The 20,619-nt window shown below is 51.5% G+C and overlaps 1 protein-coding gene across 1 annotated transcript in view; it reads left to right on the top strand.

Annotated features, from left to right (window-relative positions):
* LOC142465135 (myosin-7) overlaps positions 1 to 20,619 on the top strand; it is a 40,902-nt gene that overhangs the window by 17,425 nt on the left and 2,858 nt on the right. The window contains exons 14-33 of the mRNA XM_075569077.1: positions 3,954 to 4,124; positions 5,056 to 5,365; positions 5,683 to 5,750; positions 5,965 to 6,052; positions 6,186 to 6,303; positions 6,854 to 6,977; positions 7,066 to 7,202; positions 9,785 to 10,040; positions 10,689 to 10,931; positions 11,019 to 11,195; positions 13,840 to 13,985; positions 14,064 to 14,154; positions 14,274 to 14,663; positions 16,584 to 16,710; positions 18,166 to 18,284; positions 18,447 to 18,643; positions 18,930 to 19,113; positions 19,200 to 19,365; positions 19,693 to 19,817; positions 20,160 to 20,468. Coding sequence (XP_075425192.1) covers positions 3,954 to 4,124; positions 5,056 to 5,365; positions 5,683 to 5,750; positions 5,965 to 6,052; positions 6,186 to 6,303; positions 6,854 to 6,977; positions 7,066 to 7,202; positions 9,785 to 10,040; positions 10,689 to 10,931; positions 11,019 to 11,195; positions 13,840 to 13,985; positions 14,064 to 14,154; positions 14,274 to 14,663; positions 16,584 to 16,710; positions 18,166 to 18,284; positions 18,447 to 18,643; positions 18,930 to 19,113; positions 19,200 to 19,365; positions 19,693 to 19,817; positions 20,160 to 20,468 — 3,546 coding nt within the window. The remainder of the gene's footprint in view (positions 1 to 3,953; positions 4,125 to 5,055; positions 5,366 to 5,682; positions 5,751 to 5,964; positions 6,053 to 6,185; positions 6,304 to 6,853; positions 6,978 to 7,065; positions 7,203 to 9,784; positions 10,041 to 10,688; positions 10,932 to 11,018; positions 11,196 to 13,839; positions 13,986 to 14,063; positions 14,155 to 14,273; positions 14,664 to 16,583; positions 16,711 to 18,165; positions 18,285 to 18,446; positions 18,644 to 18,929; positions 19,114 to 19,199; positions 19,366 to 19,692; positions 19,818 to 20,159; positions 20,469 to 20,619) is intronic.

Raw genomic sequence — 20,619 nt, 5'->3', positions numbered from 1 at the left:
AGCGCAGGTTGGGGGGGTAGGGATGTAAGAGCGCTGGTTGGGGGTAGTGATGTAAGAGCGCAGGTTGGGGGGGGTAGGGATGTAAGAGCGTAGGTTGGGGGGGTAGGGATGTAAGAGCGTAGGTTAGGGGGGTAGGGATGTAAGAGCGTAGGTTGGGGGGGTAGGGATGTAAGAGCGCAGGTTGGGGGGGGTAGGGATGTAAGAGCATTGGTTGGGGGGTAGGGATGTAAGAGCGCAGGTTGGGGGGGGTAGGGATGTAAGAGCGCTGGTTGGGGGGTAGGGATGTAAGCGCACAGGTTGGGGGGGTAGGGATGTAAGAGCATTGGTTGGGGGGTAGGGATGTAAGAGCGCAGGTTGGGGGGGGTAGGGATGTAAGAGCATTGGTTGGGGGGTAGGGATGTAAGAGCGCAGGTTGGGGGGGGTAGGGATGTAAGAGCGCTGGTTGGGGGGTAGGGATGTAAGCGCACAGGTTGGGGGGGTAGGGATGTAAGAGCACTGGTTGGGGGGTAGGGATGTAAGAGCGCAGGTTGGGGGGTAGGGATGTAAGAGCGCAGGTTGGGTGGGGTAGGGATGTAAGTGCGCAGGTTGGGGGGGTAGGGATGTAAGAGCGCTGGTTGGGGGTAGTGATGTAAGAGCGCAGGTTGGGGGGGGTAGGGATGTAAGAGCACTGGTTGGGGGGTAGGGATGTAAGAGCGCAGGTTGGGGGGTAGGGATGTAAGCGCACAGGTTGGGGGGGTAGGGATGTAAGAGCACTGGTTGGGGGGTAGGGATGTAAGTGCGCAGGTTGGGGGGGGTAGGGATGTAAGAGCATTGGTTGGGGGGTAGGGATGTAAGAGCGCAGGTTGGGGGGGGTAGGGATGTAAGAGCGCTGGTTGGGGGGTAGGGATGTAAGAGCATTGGTTGGGGGGTAGGGATGTAAGAGCGCAGGTTGGGGGGGGTAGGGATGTAAGAGCATTGGTTGGGGGGTAGGGATGTAAGAGCGCAGGTTGGGGGGGGTAGGGATGTAAGAGCGCTGGTTGGGGGGTAGGGATGTAAGCGCACAGGTTGGGGGGGTAGGGATGTAAGAGCACTGGTTGGGGGGTAGGGATGTAAGAGCGCAGGTTGGGGGGTAGGGATGTAAGAGCGCAGGTTGGGGGGGGTAGGGATGTAAGAGCGCAGGTTGGGGGGGTAGGGATGTAAGAGCGCTGGTTGGGGGTAGTGATGTAAGAGCGCAGGTTGGGGGGGGTAGGGATGTAAGAGCACTGGTTGGGGGGTAGGGATGTAAGAGCGCAGGTTGGGGGGTAGGGATGTAAGCGCACAGGTTGGGGGGGTAGGGATGTAAGAGCACTGGTTGGGGGGTAGGGATGTAAGTGCGCAGGTTGGGGGGGTAGGGATGTAAGAGCGCTGGTTGGGGGTAGTGATGTAAGAGCGCAGGTTGGGGGGGGTAGGGATGTAAGAGCGTAGGTTGGGGGGGTAGGGATGTAAGAGCGCAGGTTGGGGGGGGTAGGGATGTAAGAGCACTGGTTGGGGGGTAGGGATGTAAGAGCGCAGGTTGGGGGGTAGGGATGTAAGCGCACAGGTTGGGGGGGTAGGGATGTAAGAGCACTGGTTGGGGGGTAGGGATGTAAGTGCGCAGGTTGGGGGGGGTAGGGATGTAAGAGCATTGGTTGGGGGGTAGGGATGTAAGAGCGCAGGTTGGGGGGGGTAGGGATGTAAGAGCGCTGGTTGGGGGGTAGGGATGTAAGCGCACAGGTTGGGGGGGTAGGGATGTAAGAGCATTGGTTGGGGGGTAGGGATGTAAGAGCGCAGGTTGGGGGGGGTAGGGATGTAAGAGCATTGGTTGGGGGGTAGGGATGTAAGAGCGCAGGTTGGGGGGGGTAGGGATGTAAGAGCGCTGGTTGGGGGGTAGGGATGTAAGCGCACAGGTTGGGGGGGTAGGGATGTAAGAGCACTGGTTGGGGGGTAGGGATGTAAGAGCGCAGGTTGGGGGGTAGGGATGTAAGAGCGCAGGTTGGGGGGGGTAGGGATGTAAGAGCGCTGGTTGGGGGGTAGGGATGTAAGTGCGCAGGTTGGGGGGGTAGGGATGTAAGAGCGCTGGTTGGGGGTAGTGATGTAAGAGCGCAGGTTGGGGGGGGTAGGGATGTAAGAGCACTGGTTGGGGGGTAGGGATGTAAGAGCGCAGGTTGGGGGGTAGGGATGTAAGCGCACAGGTTGGGGGGGTAGGGATGTAAGAGCACTGGTTGGGGGGTAGGGATGTAAGTGCGCAGGTTGGGGGGGTAGGGATGTAAGAGCGTAGGTTAGGGGGGTAGGGATGTAAGAGCGTAGGTTGGGGGGGTAGGGATGTAAGAGCGCAGGTTGGGGGGGGTAGGGATGTAAGAGCATTGGTTGGGGGGTAGGGATGTAAGCGCACAGGTTGGGGGGGTAGGGATGTAAGCGCACAGGTTGGGGGGGTAGGGATGTAAGAGCGCTGGTTGGGGGGTAGGGATGTAAGTGCGCATGTTGAGGGGTAGGGATGTAAGAGCACTGGTTGGGGGGTACGGATGTAAGAGCGCTGATTGGGGGGGTAGGGATGTAAGTGCGCATGTTGAGGGGTAGGGATGTAAGAGCACTGGTTGGGGGGGTAGGGATGTAAGCGCGCAGGTTCGGGGGTAGGGATGTAAGAGCGCTGGTTGTGGAGGACAGGTGTAGGAGCACTGGTTGGGTGGGGTAGGGATGTAAGAGCGTAGGTTGGGGGGTAGTGATGTAAGAGCGCAGGTTGGGGGGGTAGGGATGTAAGAGCGCAGGTTGGGGGGGTAGGGATGTAAGAGCGCTGGTTGGGGGGGGTAGGGATGTAAGAGCGCAGGTTGGGGGGGGTAGGGATGTAAGCGCACAGGTTGGGGGGGTAGGGATGTAAGAGCGCTGGTTGGGGGGCGAGGTTGGGTGTAAGAGCACTGGTTAGGTGGTGGGGTTGGGTGCAAGAACGCTGTTTGGGTGGCGGGGTTGGGTGAAAGAGCGCTGGTTGGGCGGCAGGGTTGGGTGAAAGAGTGCTGGTTGGTGGTGGGCTGGTCTGTAAGAGCGCTGGTTGGGTGGCGGTGTTGGGTGAAAGAGCGCTGGTTGGGCGGCAGGGTTGGGTGAAAGAGTGCTGGTTGGTGGTGGGCTGGTCTGTAAGAGCGCTGGTTGGGTGGCGGTGTTGGGTGAAAGAGCGCTGGTTGGGCGGCAGGGTTGGGTGAAAGAGTGCTGGTTGGGGGGTGGGCTGGTCTGTAAGAGCGCTGGTTGGGGGGGCAGGGGAACCATTGTCTGAATTCTGAAAGCATGACCTGGTTCATCTCTTTCTTCTCGTTTTCTCCTATATTTTCCCCTTTATTGTTTTCGTCTCTCACTCTTTCTCTCCACCCATCTGTCTCGCTCTCCCCCTCTCCTTCTTTCTGTCTCTCTCTCCCTGTGCCCTCTCGCTCTGTCTCTCTCCCGTCCCTCCTCTCTCTCCCCCGTTCCATTGCTCTCTCTCTCTCTCCGTTCTCTCTCCCCCCGTGCCCTCCCTCTTGCCCCGTGCCCTCGCTGTCTCTCCCCCATTCCCTCTCTCTCTCTCCCTGTGCCCCCTCACTCTCTGTCTCTCTCCCCATGCCCTTTCTCTCTCACCCGTTCCCTCTCTCTCACTTGCCCGGTGCCCTCGCTCTCTGTCTCCCTTTTCTCTCTCTCTGTCCAACCCTCTCGCTCCCTTTCTCTTTCACCCTATCTCTCTCATTGTTTCTCTCATCTTTGTCTATACCTTTCTGCCTCTCTCTGCCCCTCATCCTCCCTCTTTCTCTCCTTTCACTTTCCCTCTCTCTCTCCCTCTTTCATTTTCCCCCTCTCTCTCTCCCCATGTTTCTCCCCTCTCCCTTTCTCTCATCCCCTTTCTATCTCTCTCTGTCTCTCCCCCATCTCTCTCTCTCTTCCCAATCTCTCCCCTCGGTCTCCCCCATCTCTCTCTCGCTGTCCCCTCGGTCTCCCTGCAGTTTAACAGCTTTGAGCAGCTCTGCATTAACTTCACCAACGAGAAGCTGCAGCAGTTCTTTAATCACCACATGTTCGTGCTGGAGCAGGAGGAGTACAAGAAGGAGGGCATTGAGTGGGAGTTTATAGACTTTGGCATGGACCTGCAGGCCTGCATTGACCTGATAGAGAAGGTGAGAGGTGTCCAACTCTGCAGCAGATCTGAGGTCCCAGGATACCTGCATAGTCCTGTGCCATCGCCCAACCCTGTGTGACTTCTAATCTACAGCACTCTTCTAAAGCGACACGGACATCTACCTCAGTCTGTTGTTCTTGTTATCTCTCCCTCCTGATCTGGCTCCTCTGTTTGTAGTCTCTTTTCCTATTTCTCGCTGTCTCTCTCTTTCCCTTCTCTCTCTCTATGAGCTCTTTCCATTCCTCCTCCATGTTCCTCTCTGTATCAACCACGTGACTCTGTGTCCCCAGTGCATGCTTGGACATGTAGTCCTCACACCCTCTATTACATAGTAGAGTCAGGGCATGAGGTTTGAAAAAAGGCATACGTCCATCAGGTTCAACCTATGTTAAATTTAGATTACATACTCCACCTCCTCTTCTCTTTGCTCGATTCTTCCGAAAAAAGGAATACCCCTCTAAATTAACTGTCCAGTCATGAGTTTCATCCCACCATGTTTCAGTAATGCCTATGATATCATACTTCTCCCTTGTAGCTATTAATTCAAGCTCCCCCATTTTATCTGTCAGGCTTCTTGCATTAGCAAGCATGCATTTAAGGTTCTCCAGTCTGTACCATTGTTATCATATCTGCTCCTGCCTTTCTGCGCCCATTGGGTTTAGTCTTTAGAAGTTTTCTAGTATTATCTGTATTTAATATGGGTGTTTTGCTGCTTGCCAAACTCCCACTTCCCCCCATTCTACCTCCATGACCCCATGTCTCCATTCCTATCTATTCTATCTAGTACATTATCTCTTTCTTGTCCCTCCCCCTCCTTCCTAGTTTAAACTCTCCTCCAACTTTTTTAACATCTGTGTATCAGCCATGTGACTCCGTCTTCCCAGTGCATGCTGGGACATGTAGTCATCACACCCTCTCTCCCCCCACAGCCCATGGGCATCATGTCCATCCTGGAAGAGGAGTGCATGTTCCCCAAAGCCTCCGACACGACCTTCAAGGCCAAACTCTACGACAACCACCTGGGCAAGTCCAACAACTTCCAGAAGCCGCGTAACATCAAGGGGAAGCCCGAGGCTCACTTTGCTCTGATGCATTACGCCGGCACCGTGGACTACAACATCATGGGCTGGCTGCAGAAGAACAAGGACCCCCTGAACGAGACGGTGGTGGGGCTGTACCAGAAGTCCTCCCTCAAGCTGCTGTCGCTCCTTTTTGTTAACTACGCCAGCGCTGACTCGGGTATGACACAGAGACAGGAACTAAACCTTCTTCTATGAATCAGTCTCTTATCTTATCTTCTCTTTCTTCCATCACAACCTCTCTCTGCTTTCTATTTATCATTCTCTTCCCATCACTTTCTCTGACTTTCACCCTCTATTATTTCCTGGCTTTTCTCCCACTGTCTGTCTGTCTCCTCTATCCCTCTCTGTCTTCTCCTGTCTGTCTCTGTCCCTCTCCTCTTTCTTATCCCATCTGCCTTTCCTTTTCTGTCTCTTCTCTCTTTTTTATCCCAGCGGTCTCTCAATTTAACCCCCTCTCTCCGCCTTACTCCTCAGATCATGCTAAAGGCAAGGGCAGTAAGAAGAAGGGGTCCTCGTTCCAGACTGTGTCCGCTCTGCATCGGGTGAGTGAGGGTGGCACCATTTATGGTCTCCTCTCCCCTCATGTGTGTCCTCCTTTTTCTCATTTTCTTTTCTATCCATTATTTGTGCTCTCCTCTTGTATCTTTCCATCTACAACATAGGTGTCTTATTGCTCGTGGTCTGTCTATTTCAAAATATGATCTGTCTCCCCCCTCACCGTCCTCCTCTCTCTCCATTTACCTCTCTTTTTTCCAGGAGAACCTCAACAAGCTGATGACAAACCTTCGCTCTACTCACCCTCACTTTGTTCGCTGCATCATCCCAAATGATACCAAGACTTCAGGTGAGTGGGAATAGTGGCCACCATTCACTCTATGGGTCTTTGATTCTACTCACCCCCTCTTACCCAGAATCAAAATAAGCCTCCTTCTTCCCCACAGAAGATAAATATTCACTCACCCCTTCTCTCACTGCAGGAATGATAGATAACCGCCTGGTCATGCACCAGCTGCGCTGTAACGGCGTCCTGGAGGGTATCAGAATCTGCCGGAAGGGATTCCCCAACCGTATCCTGTACGGAGACTTCAGGCAGCGGTGAGTCGTCTCTCCCAACCTAGAAGGGACCACATAGTCTCAGTAGCACAGAAGGGGTGGGTGACACAGTGACACCGACAGCAGGGACCTATGGCCCATAGAGTTTGTCGCTCCCACTGTAGGATGACATCTAGAATAATGAGTGTCTACTGTCGTGCGCTCAGGAGTGAGCTGGCAAAGGGTCTTATCTTTTGTTCTTGCATATCGTGGGGGGATCTGTGATCCGGAGTCCGTGGCTCTAGCACTTAAATACTACTCCTTGAGAAAGCGCCACTTAGGCGGGGTTTTCCTTGGAGGCTGCCGTCTTTGGTATGTCCAAATAAAGCCGTTGTTTACATTTGCCACTAACCTGGGTGCCCTTCGATTTTTGATGCCATCGGTTTCGTTGTTGCTCCGGATTTTTCTTTTTTCATTGTTGACATCTAGAATACATGACCCATTCAGAAAGTTCCATCGGTATAAGTGTGTGTGTCACATTTTGGTTCCTGTATATGACCCAATTTGATGGCACTCTGGGTTGTAGCTGAATTGCCTTTTTTTTATTACCCAGGTACCGAATCCTGAACCCAGCGGCCATCCCCGAGGGGCAGTTTATAGACAGCAGAAAGGGAGCAGAGAAGCTCTTGGCCTCGCTGGAGCTGGACCACTCTCAGTACAAGTTCGGGCACACCAAGGTACAAAGGCCACCTGGAGCAACTAAGGAAGGTGATCCAAGTGAGACCTGATGACCCCTTAGTGACATGCACTTCCTGACCCCTGCAGGTCTTCTTCAAGGCTGGTATGTTGGGCCAGCTGGAGGAAATGAGAGACGAGTGTCTCTCCAGGATCATCACACGCATCCAGGCGCAGTCCAGGGGTGTCCTCTCCCGAATCGAGTTCAGGAAGATCATGGATCGCAGGTAACCCCCTTCCTAGAAATATTCCACAGCTCCGGACCATAGTTGCAGAACCATCAGAGTCTGGTCAAAGTGCTGCATATAGCTTGTTTTCCATCAATGTTTCAGGTTTCTCTGTAACACGCCATCTCTATATTAGAGGGTCTCTATCACACAAAGGGGCTTATTCTATGAGCTTAGATAATTAACTATTTTTGAACAATTCCCGAACGATTTGGCAAGGTAGCTATTCAGAAAGCTCCGATGACCTGACAAACTCGTTCGGGACGTGCATCGGGTAGCGCTCCGGCTCAAACACCGAGCGGAAGTCGAAAAACAGCTTCAACTCACGTTTGATTTAGAAAATCCCCCTATTCCAGTAGCTTCAATGAGATCATTGAGTCTCTGAACAAGCGAGCTACTCGCAAATTTCATCTCGCCACCCCAAGGGTGGCGGGTTGGGCTTTGAGGTAGGACTTAGAAGAAAAGATGTATTTTTATTGCATCAGATTGAAGCCGGGAGTCTCCGGAGTTGTCCCGCTTTAATATCAGCTACGGAGACCCCCCGGCTTCCATCCTATGTAATAAAAATATATTTACACACAGCTTTGTTACCTTAGCGGCTAACCGCGGAGGTAATAAAGGGGTTAAATACCAGTGCCCGGTTTATTGTGGCTAGCGTGGGTGGGTGAAGGTGGTATTTGGCCCATGGTGGGTGTTTAGGCCTTGCGGGAGGGATGCGGGAAGAGTTAACCCTTTCATTACCATGAATACCGTGATAACACAAATGTCAAACCGTTCGATGGAGTCATGCCAAACCGTTCGATAGGGTCATGCCAAACCGTTCGAGATGGCAGCAATTTTATCGAAGCTGCTAGAATAGGCCCCAATGTGTGATCATGGAGAAATGAGGGGGAGAAAGTCTTTCAAAGTAGATTCTCTACTTGACGCCCCAAAAAGACTCTGTATAATCTATCCAGGAACATCAGATAAATGCTAGAGAGCATGCGGACAGGTGGTCATGCCCCCAAATGAAAAGGTTTTGGTCTAAAGTGAGAGACCTAATCGAGGATCAGATTAGAGATTACAGCAATCCACTCTCCCTCACAAGGAAAGATGTGCTCTCATATACGGAGCAAAGATGCCTATAAGAAAAACAACCTCCGCCTTCCTTAACCACAGTGACCAGGACAACAAACGAAATCAGGCTTCTGGAGAACCTCTCAAGCATAGGGGAGAACCTCTCAAGCATAGGACAGAAATGTTTTGGAAGGATCCATGGATGGAGGGCTAGGATAATAATGTGACCAAGCTTTCTTCTCAGCTGCTGGTGTCTTCAGGGACACAGGCACTTTCCTTGTACAACAGGGATCCTTTATTTAGAAATTAATTACAGCAAATCACCTGGACTGGGCTACAGGCACCATCCAGTACCAGGGGCATATCTCGTAGAGGGCACTGGACACAGCACGCTGTCGGCTTGTTATAGGAACGGTGACCGGTCTCGGGCTAGTCTCAGTTAAGAAAGAAATCTAGTGTTTAAGCCAGAAGCTCATCCTTCAGAAGAAAGTCGAGCAAGGCCAGAAGCTCACCCTTCAGAAGGAAGTCTAGCAATGAAGCCAGAAGATCACCCTTCAGAAGGAAGCCTAGCAAGGCCAGAAGCTCACCCTTCAGAAGGAAGAATAGCAGCAAGGCCAGAAGCTCACCCTTCAGAAGGAAGTCTAGCAAGGCCAGAAGCTCACCCTTCAGAAGGAAGTCTAGCAACGCCAGAAGCTCACCCTTCAGAAGGAAGTCTAGCAAAGAAGCCAGAAGATCACCCTTCAGAAGGAAGTCTAGAAATGTAGCCAGAAGCTCAACCTTCAGAAGGAAGTCTAGCAATGTAGCCAGAAGCTCAACCTTCAGAAGGAAGTCTAGCAATGTAGCCAGAAGCTCATCCTTCAGAAAGAAGTCTAGCAAGGCCAGAAGCTCATCCTTCAGAAGGAAGTCTAGCAATGTAGCCAGAAGCTCACCCTTCCACCTCCGCTTGAACGGATCTTGAGAACCTCCTCTAACTTGCCCTCACCTCCAGCTGGTAAGTCCCAGAGCAGGGATGCCGCCGCAACCCTCTGCTATTGTAACCCTACATGGGTAACAAAAAACTGGAACAACTAAGAAGTTAGAACTAACTTGGCCCAAGCTCAGCACCCTTATTTATAACCCCTCTCTGGAAGGTTCCAGAACATGCCAGAAACGACTTTCTGAGGGTCTCCAAGGGTTGCAAAGAAAACACATTTATTACAATGTGGCAAAACCTTTCATGCGTACACATAATCCCCGAGCAACTACCCTAAGAAAAGGATTTAACCCCTTAAATCCCAATAGATTCCAAAAGTTAACCTCCTACTCTTACCAACAGTAATGGACATTGAGGTTAAGGTTATGAGCTAAAATACTAATCAGGTGGCACAAACGTGGCCTAGGTTATTAAGAGGTGTAAAGTGGACCACTGGAGTCCTGTGATGGACGTCCCCTTCTTATTTATGGTGCCCTAATCCCTATTTATAAAACCTTTAATAAAATAGAAGTATTAAAAAAAAAATCTCTGATTCTCACCTCTCCCTCTGCAGAGATGCCATCCACGTGATCCAGTGGAACATCCGAGCCTTCATGGGCGTGAAGAACTGGCCCTGGATGAAGCTGTACTTCAAGATCAAGCCCCTATTGAAGAGTGCGGAGACTGAGAAGGAGATGGCGATCATGAAGGAGGAGTTCCATAGGCTGAAGGAAGCCCTGGAGAAGTCGGAGACCCGACGGAAGGAGCTGGAGGAGAAGATGGTGTCCCTGCTGCAGGAGAAGAATGATCTGCAGCTGCAAGTCCAGGCTGTGAGTGCCCGTCGCTGTGGTGGGGAAGGGGGCATTTGAAGGTTCAGAGAAGCCAGAGGACAGATTGGGACACATATTATTCATACAGTAGAACAGCCTCATGTCAATCCTAAGCCCATAACTCATGGTAGCCCGAGAGGAGCCCCATGAGCTAGGGAGCTAAGATGCGCCAAGAGGATTCCATCTTCCATGTGAATCCTTTTAAGAATTTCCATAAATTGTCCAGTTACTCTAAACAAATGAAACTTTATGGAGTGTGTTACTGTGAGAGCCAGCCGGAAATCAATAATGGCAATTATTTGTATATTCATCACAAAAATCACAGGACCATGTTTACTAAATAGTGCTTTACCATAAAACACATTCTGGCGCAGAAAGACACCTCAATTGAATGAGCCGTGGGGTGTACTCTGCTGCCGGAAGCGGTCCTATGGAAAAGCACTGCTTAGTAAACATGTTTCTGAGGGTATATCCAAGAGAAGGTTCTGGATGAGGAAGGTAGGCAGTTCAAAACGATCAGGCAGTAGAAAGGGAAGGGAGGCTGTAGATCTGAGTCTCCTACACATGGCTGGGTAAAGGTGATCCCTCTCACCGGCTGTCTATCCGTTATAAAGGTATTACCCATATCCCTTCTTCTCCTTCTTCAAGGAACAAGATAACCTGGCGGACTCGGACGAGCGGTGCGACCAGCTGATCAAGAACAAGATCCAGATGGAGGCCAAGCTGAAGGAGCAGACGGAGAGACTGGAGGATGAGGAAGAGATGAACTCCGAGCTGACCGCCAAGAAGAGGAAACTGGAGGACGAGTGCTCCGAGCTGAAGAAGGACATTGATGACCTTGAGCTGACCCTGGCCAAAGTAGAGAAGGAGAAGCATGCTATGGAGAACAAGGCGAGAAGCTTCCGTCTATCATCCACCCTCTAACACTCTCTCTCCCCCTCTTCCCTCCTTCTCACCTGACTAATTTTCCACCAACAGGTCAAGAATATGACTGAAGAGATGGCCGGTCTGGATGAGATTATCGCCAGACTGACCAAGGAGAAGAAAGCCCTTCAGGAGGCTCACCAGCAGACACTGGATGACCTCCAGGCTGAGGAGGACAAGGTCAATGTGCTGACCAAAGCCAAGGTCAAGCTGGAGCAGCAGGTGGACGATGTAAGTAGAAAAAGAGCTGGACTGCATCTTGGTTCTGACACCTTTTAATTGGGCCATTTAAAAGAAAAATGTGTTCAGAACCGATGTTATCCTGAAAAACAGGATCATTGAATATAATAACACACAGAGCGGTATAATAACACACAGAGCGATATAGTAACACATAGAAATATAATAACTCGCAGAGAGATATAATAACACGCAGAGAGATATAATAACACGCAGAGAGATATAATAACACGCAGAGAGATATAATAACACGCAGAGAGATATAATAACACGCAGAGAGATATAATAACACGCAGAGAGATATAATAACATGCGGAGATATAATAACACGCAGACAGATATAATAACACGCAGAGAGATATAATAACACGCGGAGATATAATAACACGCAGAGAGATATAATAACACGCAGAGAGATATAAAACACGCAGAGATATAATAACATGCAGAGAGATATAATAACACGCAGAGAGATATAATAACACGCAGAGAGATATAATAACTCGCAGAGAGATATAATAACACGCAGAGAGATATAATAACATGCAGAGAGATATAATAACTCGCAGAGAGATACAATAACACGCAGAGAGATATAATAACACGCAGAGAGATATAATAACAAGCAGAGAGATATAATAACATGCGGAGATATAATAACACGCAGAGAGATATAATAACACGCAGAGAGATATAAAACACGCAGAGATATAATAACATGCAGAGAGATATAATAACACGCAGAGAGATATAATAACACGCAGAGAGATATAAAACACGCAGAGATATAATAACATGCAGAGAGATATAATAACACGCAGAGAGATATAATAACACGCAGAGAGATATAATAACTCGCAGAGAGATATAATAACACGCAGAGAGATATAATAACACGCAGAGAGATATAATAACACGCAGAGATATATAATAACACGCAGAGAGATATAATAACATGTGGAGATATAATAACACGCAGAGAGATATAATAACACGCAGAGAGATATAATAACACGCGGAGATATAATAACACGCAGAGAGATATAATAACGCGCAGAGAGATATAATAACACGCGGAGATATAATAACACGCAGAGAGATTTAATAACACGCAGAGAGATATAATAACATGCAGAGAGATATAATAACTCGCAGAGAGATACAATAACACGCAGAGAGATATAATAACACGCAGAGAGATATAATTACACGCAAAGAGATATAATAACACGCAGAGCGATATAATAACACGCAGAGCGATATAATAACAGGCAGAGATATAATAACACGCAGTGATATAATAACACGCAGAGTGATATAATAACACGCAGAGCGATATAATAACACACAGAGCGATATAATAACACACAGAGCGATATAATAACACACAGAGCGATATAATAATACACAGAGCGATATAATAACACACAGAGCGATATAATAACACACAGAGCGATATAATAACACACAGAGCAATATAATAACACACAGAGCGATATAATAACACACAGAGCGATATAATAACACACAGAGCGATATAATAACACACAGAGCGATATAATAACACACAGAGCGATATAATAACACACAGAGCGATATAATAACACACAGAGCGATATAATAACACACAGAGCGATATAATAACACACAGAGCGATATAATAACACACAGAGCAATATAATAACACACAGAGCGATATAATAACACACAGAGCGATATAATAACACACAGAGCGATATAATAACACACAGAGCAATATAATAACACACAGAGCGATATAATAACACACAGAGCGATATAATAACACACAGAGCAATATAATAACACACAGAGCGATATAATAACACACAGAGCGATATAATAACACACAGAGCGATATAATAACACACAGAGCAATATAATAACACACAGAGCGATATAATAACACACAGAGCGATATAATAACACACAGAGCAATATAATAACACACAGAGCAATATAATAACACACAGAGCGATATAATAATACACAGAGCGATATAATAACACACAGAGCGATATAATAACACACAGAGCAATATAATAACACACAGAGCGATATAATAACACACAGAGCGATATAATAACACACAGAGCAATATAATAACACACAGAGCAATATAATAACACACAGAGCGATATAATAACACACAGAGCGATATAATAACACACAGAGCGATATAATAACACACAGAGCGATATAATAACACACAGAGCGATATAATAACACACAGAGCGATATAATAACACACAGAGCGATATAATAACACACAGAGCGATATAATAACACACAGAGCGATATAATAACACACAGAGCAATATAATAACACACAGAGCGATATAATAACACACAGAGCGATATAATAACACACAGAGCAATATAATAACACACAGAGCAATATAATAACACACAGAGCGATATAATAATACAATACAATAACATGCGGAGAAGTATAATATTATTGATTATCTGATGTCACTAATGGAGTCATGATTGATGGCACACTTATGAAAATCATTGATTGATTGACCCGTAGGCTGAGAGAAGCAGGTGTATTGATTATAGCTGGAGATTTGAATGATGTTACTAACGATGTCTGATGACTTGACCTCTGCAGCTGGAAGGGTCACTGGAGCAGGAGAAGAAGGTCCGATTGGACCTGGAGCGAGTGAAGAGGAAGCTGGAAGGCGATCTGAAGCTGACACTGGAGAGTTTGATGGACCTGGAGAATGACAAGCAGCAGCTGGAGGAGAAGCTGAAGAAGTGAGTGACCACTCCCAGACCCCCCTCCCCCCCTCGGCGTCAGTGCCGCGCTCACTGCATCTTTCTCCTCCACCCCAGGAAAGATTTTGAGATCAATCAGCTGAATACGAGGATTGAGGATGAGCAGAACATGAGCATTCAGCTCCAGAAGAAGATGAAAGATCAGCAGGTAAGCCCCCATCTCCTGGCAGCGGGACCCTGACCGTACATCGGCAGCATTAGATGGTAAGGACTCCAGAGTTTCCCTTCCCTGTTCATCCCTCATTCCTCCTCACCTCCTCTTCCCAGGCCCGAATCGAGGAGCTGGAGGAGGAGTTGGAAGCCGAGAGGACGGCTCGGGCCAAGGTGGAGAAGCTTCGGTCTGAACTGTCTCGTGAGCTGGATGAGATCGGTGAGCGTCTGGAGGAGGCCGGAGGAGCCACCTCGGTGCAGGTGGAGATGAACAAGAAGAGGGAGGCTGAGTTCCTGAAACTGAGGAGGGACCTGGAGGAATCCACCCTGCAATCAGATGCCACCGCGGCCACGCTGAGGAAGAAGCACGCGGACTCTGTGGCAGAGCTGAGCGAGCAGATAGACAATCTGCAGAGAGTTAAACAGAAGCTGGAGAAAGAGAAGAGTGAATTCAAATTGGAACTGGACGATGTGGCCTCCAACATGGAGCAGGTCGTGAAAGCCAAGGTAAGGGGAGGCTGAAGGCCCAGCAGGACATGAAAGCAAAGGTGAGGGGAGGCCGAAGGCCTCAGTAGGTCATGAAAGCCAAGGTGAGGGGAGGCTGAAGGCCTCAGCAGGTCATGAAAGCCAAGGTGAGGGGAGGCTGAAGGCCTCAGCAGGTCGTGAAAGCCAAGGTGAGGGGAGGCTGAAGGCCCAGCAGGTCCTGAAAGCCAAGGTGAGGGGAGGCTGAAGGCCTCAGTAGGTCATGAAAGCCAAGGTGAGGGGAGGCTAAAGGCCCAGCAGGTCATGAAAGCCAAGGTGAGGGGAGGCTGAAGGCCTCAGCAGGTCATGAAAGCCAAGGTGAGGGGAGGCTGAAGGCCTCAACAGGTCGTGAAAGCCAAGGTGAGGGGAGATTGAAGGCCCAGCAGGTCGTGGAAGGCAAGGTGAGGGGAGGCTGAAGGCCTCAGCAGGTCATGAAAGCCAAGGTGAGGGGAGGCTGAAGGCCTCAGCAGGTCATGAAAGCCAAGGTGAGGGGAGGCTGAAGGCCTCAGCAGGTCGTGAAAGCCAAGGTGAGGGGAGGCTGAAGGCCCAGCAGGTCCTGAAAGCCAAGGTGAGGGGAGGCTGAAGGCCTCAGTAGGTCATGAAAGCCAAGGTGAGGGGAGGCTAAAGGCCCAGCAGGTCATGAAAGCCAAGGTGAGGGGAGGCTGAAGGCCTCAGCAGGTCATGAAAGCCAAGGTGAGGGGAGGCTGAAGGCCTCAACAGGTCGTGAAAGCCAAGGTGAGGGGAGATTGAAGGCCCAGCAGGTCGTGGAAGGCAAGGTGAGGGGAGGCTGAAGGCCTCAGCAGGTCATGAAAGCCAAGGTGAGGGGAGGCTGAAGGACTCAGCAGGTCGTGAAGGCCAAGGTGAGGAGAGGCTGAAGGACTCAGCAGGTCGTGAAGGCCAAGGTGAGGAGAGGCCGACGGCCTCAGCAGGTCGTGAAGGCCAAGGTGAGGGGAGGCTGTTCTCCCTGTTCTCTCTTCTTCTCTCACTGTTCTCTCTTCCTATCTCGCTGTTCTCTCTTTCTCTCGCTCTGTTCTCTTTTCTCTCTTCCTTTCTAACTTCTCTCGCTGTACGCTCTTCCTCTCTCTGTTCTCTCTTCTCTCACCCTCCCCTTTTCTGTTCTCTATTCTCCTCTTGCTCTGTTCTCTATTATCCTCTTGCTCTGTTCTCTTTCCCTCTCGCTGTTCTCTCTCCCTCTGTTCTCTCTCCCTCTCGCTGTTCTCTCTCCCTCTCTGTTTTCCTTCTCTCTGTTCTCACTCCCTGTCTCTCCCCCTCGCTCTGTTCTCTCTTCTCTCTCCTTCTGTTCTCTCTCCTTCTGTTCTCTCTCCCTCTGTTCTCTCTCCCTCTGTTCTCTCTCCCTCTCTCTCTGTTCTCTCTTTCTCTCTCTCTGTGTGCTCTCTCCCTCTCTCTCTGTTCTCTCACGCTCTGTTCTCTCTCCCTCTCTCTCTGTTCTCTCCCCCTCTCTCTCTGTTCTCTCCCCCTCTCTCTCTGTTCTCTCCCCCTCTCTCTCTGTTCTCTCCCCCCTCTCTGTTCTCTCTCCCTCTCTCTCTCTGTTCTCTCCCCCCTCTCTCTCTGTTCTCTCTCCCTCTGTTTTCCCTCTCCCTCTCTCTGTTCTCTCTCCCTCTCTCTCTGTTCTCTCTCCCTCTCTCTCTGTTCTCTCCCTCTCTCTGTTCTCTCCCTCCTCTCTCTGTTCTCTCCCTCCTCTCTCTGTTCTCTCTCCCTCCTCTCTCTGTTCTCTCCCCCTCTCTCTGTTCTCTCCCCCCCTCTCTCTGTTCTCTCCCTCTCTCTCTGTTCTCTCTCCCTCTCTCTTTGTTCTCTCTCCCTCTCTCTTTGTTCTCTCTCCCTCTGTTCTCTCTCCCTCTCTCCCTGTTCTCTCTCCGCTCATGTCTTGTCGGCTGTGTCTCGCAGGCTAACCTAGAGAAGATGTGCCGTACGCTAGAGGATCAGATGAATGAACATCGCACAAAGTCTGAGGAGACGCAGAGAGCTGTGAATGAGCTGTCCACCCAGCGCGCCAAGCTCATGACTGAGAACGGTATGCAGAGACCAGCAAAGGGGAACCAGCGCTGAGGTGGGGAGAGAGGGGGCAGGAGAGGGGAGCGCTGAGAGGGGGCAGGAGAGGGGAGTGCTGAGCGGGCAGGAGAGGGGAGCGCTGAGCGGGCAGGAGAGGGGAGCGCTGAGAGGGGGCAGGAGAGGGGAGCGCTGAGCGGGCAGGAGAGGGTAGCGCTGAGCGGGCAGGAGAGGGGAGCGCTGAGCGGGCAGGAGAGGAGAGCGCTGAGCAGGCAGGAGAGGGGAGCGCTGAGAGGGGGCAGGAGAGGGGAGCGCTGAGCGGGCAGGAGAGGGGAGCGCTGAGCGGGCAGGAGAGGGGAGCGCTGAGCGGGCAGGAGAGGGGAGCGCTGAGAGGGGGCAGGAAAGGGGAGCGCTGAGAGGGGTCAGGAGAGGGGAGCGCTGAGCGGGCAGGAGAGGGGAGCGCTGAGCGGGCAGGAGGGGAGCGCTGAGAGGGGGCAGGAGAGGGGAGCACTGAGCGGGCAGGAGGGGAGCGCTGAGAGGGGGCAGGAGAGGGGAGCACTGAGCGGGCAGGAGAGGGGAGCGCTGAGCGGGCAGGAGAGGGGAGCGCTGAGCGGGCAGGAGAGGGGAGTGCTGAGCGGGCAGGAGAGGGGAGTGCTGAGCGGGCAGGAGAGGGGAGCGCTGAGCGGGCAGGAGAGGGGAGCGCTGAGCGGGGGCAGGAGAGGGGAGCGCTGAGCGGGCAGGAGAGGGGGCATGAGAGGGGAGCGCTGAGAGGGGAGCGCTGAGCGGGCAGGAGAGGGGAGCGCTGAGAGGGGGCAGGAGAGGGGAGCGCTGAGCGGGCAGGAAAGGGGAGCGCTGAGCGGGCAGGAGAGGGGAGCGCTGAGCGGGCAGGAGAGGGGAGCGCTGAGAGGGGGCAGGAGAGGGGAGCGCTGAGCGGGCAGGAGAGGGGAGCGCTGAGCGGGGGCAGGAGAGGGGAGCGCTGAGAGGGGCAGGAGAGGGGAGCGCTGAGCGGGCAGGAGAGGGGGCAGGAGAGGGGAGCGCTGAGAGGGGGCAGGAGAGGGGAGCGCTGAGCGGGCAGGAGAGGGGAACCCTGAGAGGGGGCAGGAGAGGGGAGCGCTGAGAGGGGCAGGAGAGGGCAGCCCTGAACGGGCAGGAGAGGGGAACCCTGAGAGGGGGCAGGAGAGCGCTGAACGGGCAGGAGAGGGGAACCCTGAGAGGGGGCAGGAGAGCGCTGAACGGGCAGGAGAGGGGAACCCTGAGAGGGGGCAGGAGAGGGGAGCGCTGAGAGGGGTCAGGAGAGGGATAATCACACACTGACCCATTACACACACTGACCCCGTTCCTGTGCATGTCCAGTTGATGGGGGAATATGTTGTGAATGGGATTCCCTCTTGCAGTAACTAATAAATTATCGGGTTTGGCGTTGGGTTGGCAGGAAGACCTGACTGAAATATAACTCTGTGGTCATCACTCCGTGTCACAGGGGAGCTGTCCCGCCGGCTGGATGAGAAGGAGTCACTGGTGTCACAGCTGACCCGCGGCAAACAGTCCTACACCCAACAGCTGGAAGATCTGAAGAGACAGCTGGAGGAGGAGACCAAGGTGCGTGAGTAACACAGAGTATTCAGTGTAAGTAAGGGAACAGCAGAGGGCGCTGCAGGACATGGTATTACAGTCTCTAGCCAGTGTCACCATGATGGGACCTTATTGCAAACTCCGGGTTTCATGGTACAATCCCTTCCAACCCCTCTCTCTCCCCACAAGGCTAAGAACGCGCTGGCCCATGGCCTTCAGTCTGCCCGCCATGACTGTGACCTCCTGCGGGAGCAGTATGAGGAGGAGCAGGAGGCCAAGAGTGAGCTGCAGCGAGTGCTGTCCAAAGCCAACACTGAGGTGGCCCAGTGGAGGACCAAGTATGAGACGGACGCTATCCAGAGAACCGAGGAGCTGGAGGAGGCCAAGTGAGTATCCGGAGGCTAGGGACACCCCACTTATAGGAACGTCGCACTTGGAAGAACAGCCCACTTGGAAGAACAGCCCACTTATAGGAACACCCCACTTATAGGAACACCCCAATTATAGGAACACCCCGCTTTGAAGAACACCCTGCTTTGAAGAACACTCCACTCGGAAGAACACCCAATTTATAATACACCTCCTGACAGCCCTAATCTGCCCCTTCTTATGGGAGGAGCACCGTTATAAGAACACACCGTGTCTTCCTTTAACATCACCTAACCCCGGCAGGAAGAAGCTGGCGCAGAGGCTGCAGGATGCTGAGGAGGCAGTAGAGGTCGTGAACGCCAAATGCTCGTCCCTGGAGAAGACCAAACACCGTCTGCAGAATGAGATGGAGGATTTGATGGTGGACCTGGAGCGGTCAAATGCTGCGGCCGCCGCACTGGACAAGAAGCAGAGGAACTTTGACAAGGTCAGTGTTGGAGACGCTGGGGAGGAGCAGGAGGGGGAATAGAGATGGTTTGAAGGGACCTTGACCATGCCTCATTCCCTCCACAGATCCTATCCGAGTGGAAGCAGAAGTTTGAGGAGTCCCAGCTGGAGCTGGAGTCCTCACAGAAGGAAGCTCGTTCCCTGAGCACCGAGCTCTTCAAGCTAAAGAACGCCTACGAGGAGTCTCTGGAACATCTGGAGACCTTCAAGAGAGAGAACAAGAACCTGCAAGGTGAGAGATCGGGGGAATCACAAGGGGGGGCATCTAATAATACCCCAGGAGTGTACCAACACAAGTTAAAAAAAACACACATACAGTATGTGCTTAGATTGCACACAGTGCTCTGAAGAGATGCCCGTGTCTGGACTTGAATAGGGCAAAGTATTACTATTTTATTTGAACAACTATTAGTATATGTATTCAAGGACATGAACTCTACACTGCCAAGAGACTTTCTGCATTGCAGTGTCTTTGAGATGGTGCAAAGAAATCTTCGTGCTGTGTTGCGGGCACTTCTGGTTGCACGGTGGGGAGTGATTTCACTCTCTTCTTTTCCAGAGGAGATCTCGGACCTGACCGAGCAGCTGGGGGAGAGCGGGAAGAGCATCCACGAGCTGGAGAAAGTGCGGAAGCAGCTGGAGCAGGAGAAGATGGAGCTGCAGTCTGCGCTGGAGGAAGCCGAGGTGAGGACGTATCTCCATCCTCAGGATCACAGGACTCTCACTAAGGCCTCTCAACCCTATCACGGGTCAGAATCTGTTTAAACCCCAAAATTCCTACTCAAGATTTGCAAGGGAACCTCACCGGCGGGAGTAGGGAGCAGTGCTTGGGCGAAGGGACAATAAGGGAACACACCTTCTTATCCCATGCGCCTGCAAGATAAACTTCTCCAATGCATATTTGGAGCAGACTTCTCCACTCATAATAAGGAAGCCAACTAAGCTTGTTCCTGCTCCCTTTCTCTCTTTCCCAGTTATGAGTCTGTCTCATTTATGCTCATTTCATTTCCCCCCCCCCCCCCCCAGGCCTCCCTGGAACATGAGGAGGGCAAGATCCTACGTGCCCAACTTGAGCTCCACCAGGTGAAGACCGACTTTGAGCGCAAGATTGCAGAGAAGGACGAGGAGATGGAGCAGGCCAAGAGGAACCACCAGCGCATTGTGGACTCACTGCAGACCTCGTTGGAGGCCGAGACCAGGAGCCGCAATGAGGCGCTGAGGATAAAGAAGAAGATGGAGGGGGATCTGAACGAAATGGAGATCCAGCTCAGCCAGGCCAACCGGCAAGCGTCTGAGGCACAGAAACAAGTCAAGAGCCTGCAGGGCTACCTAAAGGTACTATGGGCGATACCCAGGCATGTCTGCTCAATGATGCTCTCAGCCCTCTTCCAGTCTCACTGTGAAGCATCTTGTTGAGATGTTCAAACACTTTGTTTTACTATAACGGAGGCTCTTGAAAAGGACATGGAGGTGGGGCATGTGAAAG

The sequence above is a fragment of the Ascaphus truei genome, chromosome 13 (assembly GCF_040206685.1).
Source record: "Ascaphus truei isolate aAscTru1 chromosome 13, aAscTru1.hap1, whole genome shotgun sequence".
Taxonomy (NCBI): domain Eukaryota; kingdom Metazoa; phylum Chordata; class Amphibia; order Anura; family Ascaphidae; genus Ascaphus; species Ascaphus truei.
The sequence above is the reverse complement of the archived record's forward strand: the minus strand, read 5'-3'. Positions and strand labels throughout refer to the sequence as shown.